Raw genomic sequence first — 14,322 nt, 5'->3', positions numbered from 1 at the left:
ACTTGTTACTTACCTTAACAACTTCCAGACCAAGAGTGAATGTTTATAACTGCTGCATTCACTACTGTATGCAATCTAATTGGTTCATAAACACGTGAGCAGCAAAAAGAGAAATAGCTGTTGTTGGTTCAAAGGGCCAAATAATGCCCGAAATTCCCACAGAATTTATACTGGATATTCAATTTATGGCTCCACAGGCATTTTAGCTGAGGAAAGATGCTGGGAACTGTAGCTCAGCAGTTATGTGTTATATTAAGTATGTTTAAAACCCCCAAATAAGCCACTCACTTTAAGTTCAGCCAGTGACACTACAGAGCATTACTATTTGAGCAGCAACTCTCAGCAACCCATTAGCCTTTATGCTGGGTGGATGTTGAACTAGAGCTGGAAGAGGCACTGGTTTTCCTAAATCTAGGGAATGTTTCCCAGCAACCACAAGCATCTTTCACAGAGAGCATAAGGAAAAAGTATTGAAACTGGGCACCCATGAATAACAAAACTGTGGCAAAAGGATGGAGCCTTGTTTCCTAAATACTAGCATGTATTACTGTGCAGTGGAGTAGCTACCATACAGCAGACCCCATGACCACACAGCAAAGTAGGCACAGTGTTTGCAGTATAATTAACCTATGCTGGCCTGCCACCAGAGAGGAGACCAGAGTTGGTCCACTGTACAATTTTAGCTTCACTGGCCTGCTGCCCATTGCCACTTACTGCCAGTCACCAAAGTTATTCGCTGGCACCCACTGATGCTGCCTGCCCTGAGAACATATGTGGAAGGGGGGGGGGGGGCTTGAAAACTTTTTTGCAGGGGGGCAAGGCTATGCCACTGTCACTGGGTTATGTTAAGTGCAACACAATTTCATGTTTATACTCAGCCCCACTAGTTACACAATTATGGAAGCTGTAAGCAACTTTCTGGGCTTTGCCAGTATATTCTTCCCCCACAAACCTGGCATTCCCTTAGCACCTGTACAAGGCTTGGTGTAGAAACAGAGGCTGCAACAAACAAACCTTCCAGCAAAGAAGAACGGGACAACTCCCCGTGATCCTCAGGGAAAGAGTCCAGCAGCCTCCTGAAGAGCCGCCCCAGGTCCGAGTAGCTCCTGTGCAAGTACAATATGTTCCTGTCTGACCATTCCGTCCGGATCTCGAAGAACTCCTCCTCGTCCCCCCTGCGGTTAATGATAAGTCTCCTGATCCCGTTTACCCAGCAGTCTTTCACAAACATATTGACCAGGGAGGTGCCCTCAAACACAGCCGATGCCATCCTCACCCCTCGTCCGGCCTTGGCACCCACATCCCAACGAGAGACACCAGGGCTAGTTACAAAGCTTAGTGCTGCTTCTGTCGCTTACTGCTTAGCGCTGCTTCTGTCGTTGGTTTTCTGATGAATCCAGATGTCGGTGCCCCAAGCGCATCGCACTTTCTCCCGCCTGATCAGTTGCCCTAGCAGTGTATGAAATGTCTCCGAGCCCTCCTTACCCCCCCATCCAAGCGAGCGCATCAGTCGCAAGGAATTTTTCTGCCCTTATTTTATCGCACATAAAAGCCACATTGTGCAATGCATCCCTGCATAGTAAGGAGAAGCCCCCATATGTCTCTAATAAAGCACCCAGCCGCTCTTGGGAGTTTCACAAAAGTTAGCACTTGTGAGAATGTTCCCCGGGGCGAGCTGCTGAGGGAGTCGCAGCAGAGGAAGAGGAGGATGCAGAGCGGGCGCTGCTGTCAGAAGGGCTGTGGCAGCTACGTGTCCGCTTAACTTCTTGCTTCCCACCCCCAGGCTGCCTGTGTGTGTCTGCTAGTCTTACAGAATAGACCGGACCTCCCTCTCTCCCACATACTGAAGGCTGCACAGACCGGGGGCTCCTCACAACTTTCCAGCTGTGTAGCTACAAAAAGGGGCTTGGCTTCTCCATGCAAGGAATGCTGATCCCTCCACAGCGAGGTCAGCCCTTCAGCAAGGCGATCTCACCACAGGGCTGTCACATGCCAGGTTAGCGGGACAGAGGCCCTCCAGCACCGCCCTGCTGCGCCATGCCTAAAAACACTGCTTATTCTGTTCCAGAAACAGGGGGGCTATATGGAAGTATTGCTTTCCCTGGTAAAGAAACACACACTATGCAACGACCCTCTAGAAAGCAAAGCCCAGATGTCACTTGTTTTATCTGGCCATTGAAAGAACATGGCCAGCAGATGCAAAGTAAATTATATTATTTTTTATTAAGGCCCTTGTATGCTTTGCCATGCTTTCACCCCATCTGCTTTGCATCTATTCTGAAGACTTGGTTGGGAGCTGCTACAGCTGGAGTTGGACCTGACACAATATGTGTCTCATCTATAGCTGCTTGCTAACTACTGTATACAAAGGCAGATATTTGCTGCTGGCTGTGACACTGGCTTACAGAAAAATAGCAAATTATATACATTGCTGTCCTTAACAAAGATGTCAGGGGTTGACCAGCTAATTTTGTTTTGTAAACTAAGGCAAAATAAAATGGAATCCAGTAGCTGAAAACAGTAGCTGAAAATACAGAAAATAGAAATTACTTGGTGTAACAGTGCTTCTTAAATTAAAAATAATTCCAAAGGGCACATCTGTCATGTATTTAATGTGGGTAGGGGGTGTCCCTGGTGGAGGCTGAGTATTGTTGGGGGTGCAGTTCAAAATGAGATGGAGGCCTTGAGTCAGTCACTTTCATTTTATATCAACTAAAGCAAAGAGAAACTCTCTTCCCTGTAATGCATCTTTATGACCACTGTTGCCATCAGATTCCCAAACCAGCATATGCTTCTTTGTGGGCAGTTATTTCCTCTGGAGTTAGCCATATCTAGCCGCTGACAAAACCAGTAGATGTTTTCATATCATAGATTTACAAATAACCTTGCCTTTTAATATAGAGTTTCAAGTACAAGAGTAATGCTGCAGCCTGTTACCAGAGGTAAGCAGAGTCCCCTTTCCCCAGGGAGTACCAATAGTGCTACACATTGCACAACTCCACAATGTGACAAATACCCAGACATATTATACCGTACGAGAGCGGTCTCCATACGCCAAAAGCCATTAAGACTAAAAGGTAAATACAGAGCTTAGAGTTTTTCCACAGGCTGTGCAGTTTTCTCAAACTGGAACACTGGCACCATGGAAAACCCTTAGTGATTTAATGCACAACTGAATGCCAAATGTTAGGAAATACCCTTTACATGTTCTTTAATGCTACTGAAGATTTTTTATTTTTGGAAAGTAAAGTTTTTGGGTGGAGATCCCCTTTAAGCAATTCCAGGACCACTACTGTGTGGAAAGCCCTCACTTAACATTAGATGTGAATTAGCAAGGCAACTGTTTAGAAATAAATCTTTGTATGTATTTTGAAGCTGTGGTCAGACCAAAACAAGCATTCCAGGCAGATACATAAGCACAAGGATCACACACACCGAAAACCATTATTGCAACCCAAACATTTCTCAAAGCTCTTTATTTATGTTCCAGAACAAAGTAAATGATTTATGGGCAGTTGTACTATGGCACAAACAAACTAGCACAATAGAGTTTTTATCAAGAAAACTTTGGCTTTATTTAGGGGGTTAATGTTTTTATGTATCATTGAATTGATATAGAAAGTTAAAAGTGGTGATTTTTGTATAAATCATTTTCTGTTTTTAAACAAGTGTGTAAAATGGAATATGGTTACAAAGCGAAGTTCAGATGTCAGTGGGCTTCATGTGGCAAGATAGCAAGCACTGACGTAACTAGAAGTTTCTGGGCCCTACACAAAAATTATTGTTTGACAGATTAGAAAATATTGATGTACAGTATGATAACTCCCAAGTAAAACCTAATTTACAGTGAATATAATATAGAATATAGTTTAATTTCCAGAGACAGGCTGTAGTTGTGACTTGCTTTAAATTTATGTCAATGGAAACAGGGCTACTGTATGGGATGCCTTATCCAGAAAACTCTTTCATATGGGAAGGTTATCTCCATTTTAAACAAATAATTATAATTTTTAAAAATTATTTCTTTTTTCTCTGTAATAATCAGGGCAGTATTTAAATATATTGGCACCCAAAGGGCCTGTCTCTTGGGCGGCAGCTTTTGTTGGGTGTCTATATATAAGAATATCACAATCATGCTGCTCATGACATCACTTCCATGGGGTGCACTTAGGTGGACGCCTAGAATGCCATCAGACCCAATTACAGCCCTGGAAATAATAAAACAGTACCTTCTACTTGATGGTAACTAAACTGCATTAATACATATAGGAGGCAAAACAATCCTATTGGATCTATTTAATGTTTACATGATTTTCAGCAGACATAAGGTATTGGAAATCCAAATTAAGGGAAAGGTTGAAAGATCCCTTATCTGGAAAACCCCACCTCCAAAGCATTCCGGATAATAGCTCCTATAGCTATACAGAGAGAGAGAAAGAATGGATACATTGTTGTGTGTGGTATAAAAATATGCAGATGTTGCAAATATTCATGAAGCAATGTGGTTATTATTTAATATGCTTTTGTTTCTAAATAGATTTCAGCTGGAAACTATTGCAGATTAAGACTTAAAAATATATATTTCCAACATGTTCATTTAAAGGAAAATACCCAAGAATGCATTTTTGTTATCTTGGCATCCGGTGTGAGTTGTAGGTTTAATTAAATCTATTTTATCCTTCTGGAAAAAAGCTATCCTTTGGGATCAATACATGAATGGGGCATGAAATCATTCTAGCATCTCACAGTGTTCAATGCATTTCTTTTTTTTACTATTGTACACTGAATAGCATCAAAGGTAGGAATATTTAAAGTGTCACCAAAGTGCATGATGTAATAAATGTTGAAATTAGTTCCTGTGGATATGGAATTAAATCAGTTCCTCTTAAATTGCATTGGTTTCAATGTGCATTTTGTATGTATCACTATCTGTATATATGTAAATGTGTTATACTTTCATACCTCAGAGTTGTTGTTTTTGCATATTTGTGTATTTGTCTGCCCCTTTATGACTCACATGACCTTTCAGTAATGCAGTGTTATGATCACATTAAGAGGCTCCTATTAAATAGGAAATTTGTTTCAACGCAGTACAGGAAACTTTCCTTCCTGTGCCCGAATTCCTTGTTTTCCCTTTTGCAAGGAACCATTGTCTTAGTCTTTTAAAGGTTAAACAGATATTTCCCAGTTTCAGTAAAGGGGATCTGGTTTTCCCATGGTTATGTGAAATAAAGTGCAACTCCTGTAACACTAAAGAAGAACTGGCATCCATCTGGAATTCAACGCAGAAAGGAAAAGGCCTGCACTGCTGAGTGTTGATATTGTTAGGATTTCCAAGGATACACTGCGTCATACACTGTTTATCCTATAAGTCATCTTAAAGGAATCCCATCATTAGAGTGTTCATACTGAATTCAGTTAAGGAACATGCCAAAAATGAGTTGCAGTTTATGGAATAATTAGTAGGCATTTACTTATTATTAATGTAAATGCCACATGTAATACAAGACTTCTGGTTCTAAATATAGTGCATCTCAGAGAGGCCCAAGCCCTTGAGACTTCAAAAGCACTGCCAGTCAGAAGTATTTGATTTTAGCGACAGCCAAAGGATTAATTTTAAACTTTTTAGTGCCAGAGTAACACAAGAAGCTTTCAATTTGTTTGGATGTCCAGAGCTATTACCCAGCAGTGCACAACAGTGTTTTCAGATATTTAGGGGCAGATTTATCAAATGGTGAGTTCTTACTTTCACTCATTGATAAATACGCTTCTAAAAACCCATAGGAATGCATAGAATGTGGGTGAGTTTTTATGTATTAAGCTTAAACTCAAATTTTGATAAATCCACCCCAAAGAGTCCATGTTTAATGTACATGTAGATCTTGGCCAGTGCAAGAATCAATCCATAAATGTCTCAGAACCAGAACTTGTAAATACAGTAATGTTGGTTATAAACTGATTAATTCTCCTCTCCAGCTAGTGTATAATTAAAAAAGAGTTGTCAGTATGTTTGCTTCTATAAATAGGAATAACCTTCCATGTAGTTTCACTTAGATAAATAGTAACATATAAGGGCAATAATTGGTAAATTAATATAACATCCCATCTCTGCATATCTGTATATATGAACTCTTGCTGCCATATCAATTTATACAGCCCATACCACAAACAGTAGCAGGTGCTATTTAATGGTACTGTGACTGTAAAGAGCACTACATACCAGAGCTTTGACAAATGTATTTTTTTCACTAGTTCTATAAATTTTTATTAATTCTAATTTAAACAAATACAGGCCATAAGACAAAATATCAGTTAAGCAGAGATTAAGGAAAGAAATTATAATACATTATCTTATTCACTTAGTTGGGCATATCGGGGGAAAGACCTGCTCATATGGTTGCCTCACCTAACTAGTGGATCATATAGTTTATGACCAGCTTTACAGAGAAGCCCCCTTAACCTAAAAATGTGTGATGTGTAATTATTTGAATTGGGTAATTCAATTAAATCTCTCAGAATTGATGTTCTAAATCTGATGTTGCCAGTTCTGAATGGTAATGCTTCCTGCACATATAGTTATTTTAGTCCAAACATCTTTCATTCGAGGTTTCTCTTTTTTTATCCAAGACAAGAAAATTGATTTTTTTAGAGGCTGTCAAATATAAGCGAAGAAAACCTAGATTTTGCTTTGATCCACATCTAAATCTAGTAAAGCTAGCAGCGGGAAATTGTTCACCACTACTTTTGCGTATGATGAAAATAATGTGCGCCCCACTGCTCACTTATTGAGTTCCTGCGCTTGCCATTCGAAACCCGGTGTGGGTGAAAGCAGCATTTTTTATACAACCCTGCTCGTGCCCTAGCCTTAACAACACAATACTGTAGTCCCTATCATACTACATCCTATCCTACATTTCTTTTGTCTTTGACATTAAAGTACAGGTGTGGGATCCATTATCTGGAAACCCATTATCCAGAAAGCTCATGGGGCAGAGTCTAATCATGAAGGGGACCGAGCTGCATCATCAAGTATGAATAAAGGTGATTTGGTGAGTATGGAGAGAAGTAAGGGGTGGACTGGGGGTTGGATTAAAGGCAGGCAGGGGCTGGATTTACTAGCTATTACAAATTTAATGGCAAGTACTTGGGCTAGGCAGGTAAATTACCAGTCAGATGGAAACCCTCCTTGACAAGTTCAATATTACATATATAGAAATGAACTTTGTAATAACATTAATAAACTCCATTAAATCCTTAAAGAAGGATCTGGTGCTGCTCAAACACCTCAAACATTAGAGAATTAGTTATAATGGAGACCATCTGTGTCCGGGTGAGGCGCATTGTGGCTAAAGGCTTGACTGGTAAATCAACTGCAGCAGTGTAATACAAGTGGTAGTCAAGGCCTCCCATGGATCTCGTGGGTATGCAGTTTTTCATGCCTTTTGCCAAATCAACACTGTTGTAAAATACAACCAGAAACTGAAGCACATAGTTCACTGAATCATCTTCATCTGAGGTACAAGCTGGGAAGTGCATACACAGTTATGGATTATAGAAAAGACAAAACTTCTTGCACAGATGTCAGCATTCAAATACTGTTTATTCACTTGGTGAAGTTTAAATATATTTCTTTTTCTGTGTATGTTGGATTAATATGCTAGATCGTTTGGTTTGTATTATTTTACCTTTGCACCTGATATACAGTGCCATTATTATCTAACTTTGGAGCAGGTGTACAACTTATTGAAGCAGTATTTAACTCTCATTTAATCGGATCTATTAACATAAGGCTGCTAAATGGGTTGATCTGGACAAGACTGAGTCACTGTATGTGCCATGCTCAGAGATGGAATCTGGAACACTTAAGCACCGCCATGCTGTCTGTGAAGAGAGTAAAAATCGTTCTCTAGTCTGACCAGCAATGCTCCACATGTATTATAAATGTTTAGACATCAAGATGATTCCATTGTTCTAATTACAGTTATTTAAAGCATTTAAGCCATGAGCATAACTATAGTACACACTGTTATTTTCCAAATTCTTTTCTAGTTTGATGGTAATGTTCTCAGTATATATTCTTACTATGTAAGCTTAAGAGCCATGGAAATGTATTTATGGGGAATCTGTATTACTTGCCAATATTTGTTGGGTATATACAATGTGACTTTGTACTTTGAAAGTGCACAAACGTATCCAAAAATTGTCACTTCTGTAGACAATGAATAACACTCCCATATAAAACTGCTTTATAAAGAACAAGTAAATCCTATTTTGTTATACTACCACAGATTTAGTTTTATTTATTATGAAAAAATGTTACCTTTTTGTAGCGCTCACTAATCTATTGTACTTGCTTTCAGCATTTAAAGACAGCAAAGCATGTCTAAATTCTGGTTGGTGACTATGGGTTATTTGACTTGCAAATGTTCCGGAATTGCTCCCTTTTTTAACTCCTAATGCCTTTAGGAAAGATGTTAGTTGATAAGCAGTGGCATAACTACAGAGGAAGCAGACCTCTCAGTCGCAAAGGGGCCCAGGGTGACCTTTCCTGGGCTTTGACAGTTTGATGTATCTCAAGTAAATTTATGACAGTAGAACATGCCATATTCCATATATCCCTTTTGGACATGAGTGAAAGAATATTGTTTTCCTAGAGGAAATTCTGTCACTTCACTGGCTGGTTGCTTGGATCAGTAAAACTTGGGCATCCACATGGTGGCATTATATTAATTCAATGGATTTATATGACTAGAAGTTAATTAGAAAAATTACAAAAGCCCTCAATCTAATGTAGACCTTCAGGTAATGTGCAGTATTATTGCATAGTTTTAGAATTTTTCAGTACAATTACAGAAAGGGGAATAAGATATATGTATATATGTATGTATATCTTTATTTATAAAGTGCTACTTATGTATGCAGCGATGTACAGTAGATCAAGTGCTTTGTGCATCATTTATGGAAAAAAACAAGATTTAAGTGAAGGGTCAGTATACTGAATGACTGAGTTCAAGGCAAAAAAAATAGGAAAAGGATTTTATGGGTTATCCATATGGCACTCAAAGCATATGCTGTATAAGTTGGTAACACACTGGCATGAAACAAAAAACATGCTCAGAATCGAATCCGGGTATCTAATGACAAAGTACTAAACCTGATGTAATGTTATATTCTCTGATAAATAATTAGTTAGGCTCTAAAAGTGAAAGTACAATTAGTTTTGTGGAAACTGAACTGGGTATGGAACAGAAAAAGGAAGGAAACCTATACATAAAATAAATAGATGTAAATTGTATTCAAGATAACAAGAACCATAATTCTACATAAAACAACAAGTGTCCCATCATGTTGATTAGAGAAGGAAGCAATAGGGACTCATTTACCCACACCACTCCAAAAATCCTTGTAACATTTTCCTAGTTTAATAACAACAGATAATAGACTATATGGATTTAGGTAATTGAAAACAATCTGTGGAAGCCAGAGCAAGTTATCGGATGTTGTTTTCTATCCCAGATGTTGCTACAAATGCAACTGTGCATAGAATATAAAGGTGTGCATAAGGGATAAGATTTTGTGTAGCACAGTAGTGGTAAATTCGAGAAGGGGCATTGTTTGGAAGCAAAGGACTGATAATAGGTTGCTGTCGCTCAAGATTCTGTATAAGGATCCATATTCTTATACACAATAATAATGGATATTGTTATAAACTTCCTGTAAGTCTTAGGTCCTGCACTTCCAATAGGGCATGATGGTAGCCAGCTCTCTGTAGTTCCAGATGTTTTCAGAATGTCTTGTAGACAGAATTAAAGTACACTGCAGCTTTATTATGTTGTGCGGTTGTGTTCATGTGTAGGGGTTGGGCATAATAAAAGTAAATTCATTAGACATGGGGAAAATCTCAAGAGCAAATTAGCCCAAATGATGCTTTTATTCAAAGGGTGGAGAAAGCAAGTTATCCTTCCTATAACAGGAACTGATTGTATATAATCTGTATTAGTAACTGGCAGAACAATTTCAGTGTCTAATGGGAAGCATGTGCGTCTCTTTTAATCCAGATGTTAACACAAACATTTAGAGCCATACATAAAAAACTGAAACAAGACTGTGTTCTACTACAAAATAAATGTTTTTTAATTCTAACCCATGTGGAGACATGTTGAGAGTTACCCTTTCCCTTAGCCTGTATATAAAGCATTGATAGAAACTATTATCAAATAGAATGTGTTTGCCTGGGGCAGAGACTGAGCATCATCTCAGGAATATACTCCCAGCCTTTGTTTTTGTCTATTGAAAAGTCTGGTAATTATGAAGTATGAGGACCCTAAAAGTTACACTGAAAATTCATTTTATGTCATATTTTTATAATAACACATAATAACATAATAAATATTCTTTTGTTTTAATGACCTTACTATCAGCCTATGCATTAGGTTTTCATCTCTTGGCTTGCATGCTATAGAGATATTAATACCTGAAAATGTGTTTAGGAGTATAGGATGTTATTAGGAACATTATCTTTTTTGAGTAGTTATTAAGGAGAAGTTATTAAGGAGCACCCCACCTTGCCTGTGTGGGTCACTTCTAGTAATGGAATCATGAAAATCTCATTTTGTGGTGCCTTTTTGGTATTGCAGCTAAACCTGTCCCTTAGTTCTTTACGTAAATGGTCTTGGTATCATGATGTAACAATGATCTACATTATGATTATATAGTCAGTTTGTTCTAAAAAAACATAGGAGGTGAGCAAAGTTTATCTCCATTAAGTAAACAATAGCAGCCTTTTGCTTTTAATTACCGTAACTATATTAACCCAGTAAAAGCTAATTGCTGCTCTGTGGAAGGAGATGGGAAAAACATCCCATAAAGTGTGCTAACGTAGTGCTCTGATAACAATATGCCAATAGCAATCACAGCAAGGACTGTTCAAAACATATGAATGTTTTTTGCTGCTCACCCACCTGTATTTTCTGCAAAAGTTACCAGTACATATTGTGAGCTATAAATCTAAATCTGTTATTCAGTGTAGTTTATTAAAATGGAATCTAACACTTAGAATCTCAGCTCACTGTCAAACTATGCTAAGAATTGTAATGTGGTTGCTGTCAGTTTGCCTGGCAGCAGCCAAGTCTTTGCAGAGAAAGCCAAACTTAATCCCAGGTCTCCTTTCTTTCCTTTAGAAAAGAAAAAGCAATGCATTACATCAGAATGCTTTGATGGTGTGTCTGCCAGATAAAGAGAAATAACAGGGTTCTCTTTTTTGTGAGACTGTCTCTCTTGCTTGTTAAGTGAGGGTTTTTATCATGCATAATGTTAACTTCTAAACTGCCCACATAAATTCCTCACTGCACTCTGTTATTAGCTGGACCTCAGGCTGCCACGTATATAGAGTTCTGTGTTACTGTGTTGTGTATACAGCATGCTGATGTTTGGGAATTATGTAATACTTGTTATTGCCAGCTGTTCACTTAACTGTTTTTATTCCTATTTGCAGTGTCAGGCCCAGTGTAGGTGGCGCCAACGGCAAGCACCCCTGTTGATAACCCCCAAGTCAAATGGGGAGCAGGGTGGCAGGGATGTGATGCAGTGCCATGCAGTGAATCCACACTAGAATTTTGCTATGTAGTTCTGATTCTGCAATGCTTCTTAAGAGATAATAGAGGATTGCCAGCTTCAGAGACACACAATAATAATGCATATATAAGTAAAAATATCAGTTCAAAAAGTCTCAAGTGAAGACAGATGGGGTCATTTTTCTTCATGATTTTTTAAATCTAGTCGTGGTGACTATTAAAGTAACCGTGATTTGTACAGGTTTGGGACCTGTTATCCAGAATGCTTGGGACCTGGGGTTTTCCGGATAAGGGGTTTTTCCATAGTTTGGATCTCCATATCTTAAGTCTACCATAAAATCATTTATGCATTAAATAAACACAATAGGATTGTTTTGCCTCCAATAAGGATTAATTATATCTTAGTTGGGATCCAGTATTATTATTATTAACATATTCAACATATGCCAACATATTCCGCAGCGCTGTACAATAAGTGGGTTTCATACATTGGACATAGAGAGTAACATATAAAGCAATCAATAACCGATACAAGAGGCGAGGAGAGCCCTGCACAAAAGAGCTTACAATCTACAATGAGAAAGGGTTGAGACACAAGGTGTGGGAACAAGCTACTATTTTATTATTACAGAGAAAAGGGGAATCATTTTTAAAAATTAGAATTATTTGCTTATAATGGAGTCTATGGGAGATGGCTGTTCTGTAATTCAGAACTTTCTGTATAACGGGTTTCTAGATAAGGGATCCTATACCTGTACCCACATGGGTATTTTCGCACGCGGCAACTTGTATGTTTGAGATCACCTGATCTGTCTTCGCTCTAAGAGATAATAATGGTGGTTAAAAACGGATTCCCTTTTGAGGTATAAACATCAGATGGATAACTTTCTAGTAAGAAAGAACATATGTCAAGGTTATTAGATATTTTAGTATCTGCAAACTGCATCCCTGAACAGCTGGAGCTTTGCATATAGGACATCTGTGATTTATGTAAATCAGCCCTGCTGTATTGCAAGGGCCCTGTCATCTCTAAAGGTGGCCATACACATGGCGGTTTCCGATCTTTCGTGCGACCATCAGTCGCACGAAAGATCGTACAATCATCCACTAACGTTCAGGGCTGAAACAGCAGATAAGGAGGTAGAAACAATAGCATTTCTACCTCCTTCTGCCGATTCAGCCCTGACTGCAGATTTTGATCAGGCGCCTTCTATGGCGCCCGATCAAAATCTTTTAACCTGGCCGACCGATATCAGCAGCCTCCTGTGATATCAGTTGACTCGCCGACTTGCCATACACGCACCAAATATCGCACGAAACGGGGTTTCATACAATATTATCGGTGCGTGTATGGCCAGCTTTACCCTAACTCTGGCAACAACTTCTTCCACTAGCAATAATTAAAATATTCAGTTTACATTTATGGCAGCAACTTCTCCCAGTACCATTATTTAAAAGATTTTACTGTAAATATAAGTGGAAAAGCATTAGTGAATGCAGAAATATGCAGAAAATGCAGAAAGAGATGGTTATGGGACTGACTAAATCTACTACTGAGATTAAGGACTACTTTGATATATATTTATTTCATTATACTCAGTACCTATATGGTTTCAGAAAATTATGCCTGGCAGGTCACGTTAGAGGTTTGCAAACAAACCTGTCATGTTATCAGTGACATTCCTGGCAGGGAATTAACCTCTGAGTTAGGCAATGCTGTTAGATACACTGCTGAATTGATAAATGAATGGCAAACATTTTGTAAGACTAAACTGAAACATTGCACAATGGTGGAAGGGCAAAGGACAAAATCACATGCTAAACTGTGCGCACATTTGTCTGGTTTGGGTAGAGGAATAGTGTCCTGTGGGCCCACTAGTGTGTTCTGTGATATAGGTCCACAAGTGATAAAGTGAACTCCTTGCAGTCCACATATGCCTCACTAAAATCTAGTTTTTATGTTTTCATCCCTTGCAAAGTATATTATACAATGATATTTCAGGAAGGAATTTTTTCCCCTCTGCAGCAAATTAGAGAGGCTTCAGATGGGGTTTTTTGCCTTCCTCTGGATCAACTTGTAGTTACGCAGGTTATATATAGGCATTATGGTTGAACGTGATGGACGTACGTCTTTTTTCAACCCAACTTACTATGTTACTATATTGGCCATTAAAGACAGAGAAAATACAGCTGGGCTGTAATGAGAGCCATATTTCCCTTACTTGTCAAGCCAAGGCTGAAAATATTTTTCCAGTCACTCTCTCTGCGGTGATAAAAGGTACAAGAATAATTTTCCTTGTTCAACTGCATCACAGATAGAACGGTTATCTGTGAATCTCTTGAATCTCTCTTATGCTTCCAGGCTGTGTCCCTTGGTGAGTACAATGCCTAAGAAACACTGCAGGGTTAAATGATTACTACTGTTATTAGATTTTTAAGGATCAGCACTTTTGCACTTAAATCTCCACTGATCCCGCAAGGAATCGCAACAACAGAAAATTTTGCAGAACAATAATTTATTATCCTGTCAACCACAGCTGTTCTTTAATAAAAACTGATATGGATGCTTTTTTAAAAGTTAAATCAATGTTCCTTATACAAAGACCCAGGTGCAGTCATTGTATGGAGTTATAATAAAAGTCTTCTTATAAGAATCTTTATACGGTTCTTGCTATAAAAATATGATTGCAGTGCTAAGGAATTGCTAAGGAATTGTGTGCAAAGATATATAAATTACTCTATATATGTA

The 14,322-nt window shown here is 38.5% G+C and overlaps 1 protein-coding gene across 1 annotated transcript in view; it reads right to left on the bottom strand.

Annotated features, from left to right (window-relative positions):
* The window catches only part of pxdc1 (PX domain containing 1), a 39,562-nt gene extending 37,950 nt beyond the window's left edge, over nucleotides 1-1,612 (bottom strand). Inside the window, 1 exon segment of the mRNA NM_001130262.1 lies at nucleotides 1,015-1,612. Within this exon segment, the coding sequence (NP_001123734.1) occupies nucleotides 1,015-1,270 (256 nt within the window). The 5' untranslated portion in view covers nucleotides 1,271-1,612.
* Nucleotides 1,613-14,322: the final 12,710 nt, after the last annotated feature.

Source organism: Xenopus tropicalis, chromosome 6, assembly GCF_000004195.4.
Source record: "Xenopus tropicalis strain Nigerian chromosome 6, UCB_Xtro_10.0, whole genome shotgun sequence".
Taxonomy (NCBI): Eukaryota; Metazoa; Chordata; class Amphibia; order Anura; family Pipidae; genus Xenopus; species Xenopus tropicalis.
Note: the sequence above shows the minus strand (reverse complement) of the source record. Positions and strands in the feature narration are given on the sequence as shown.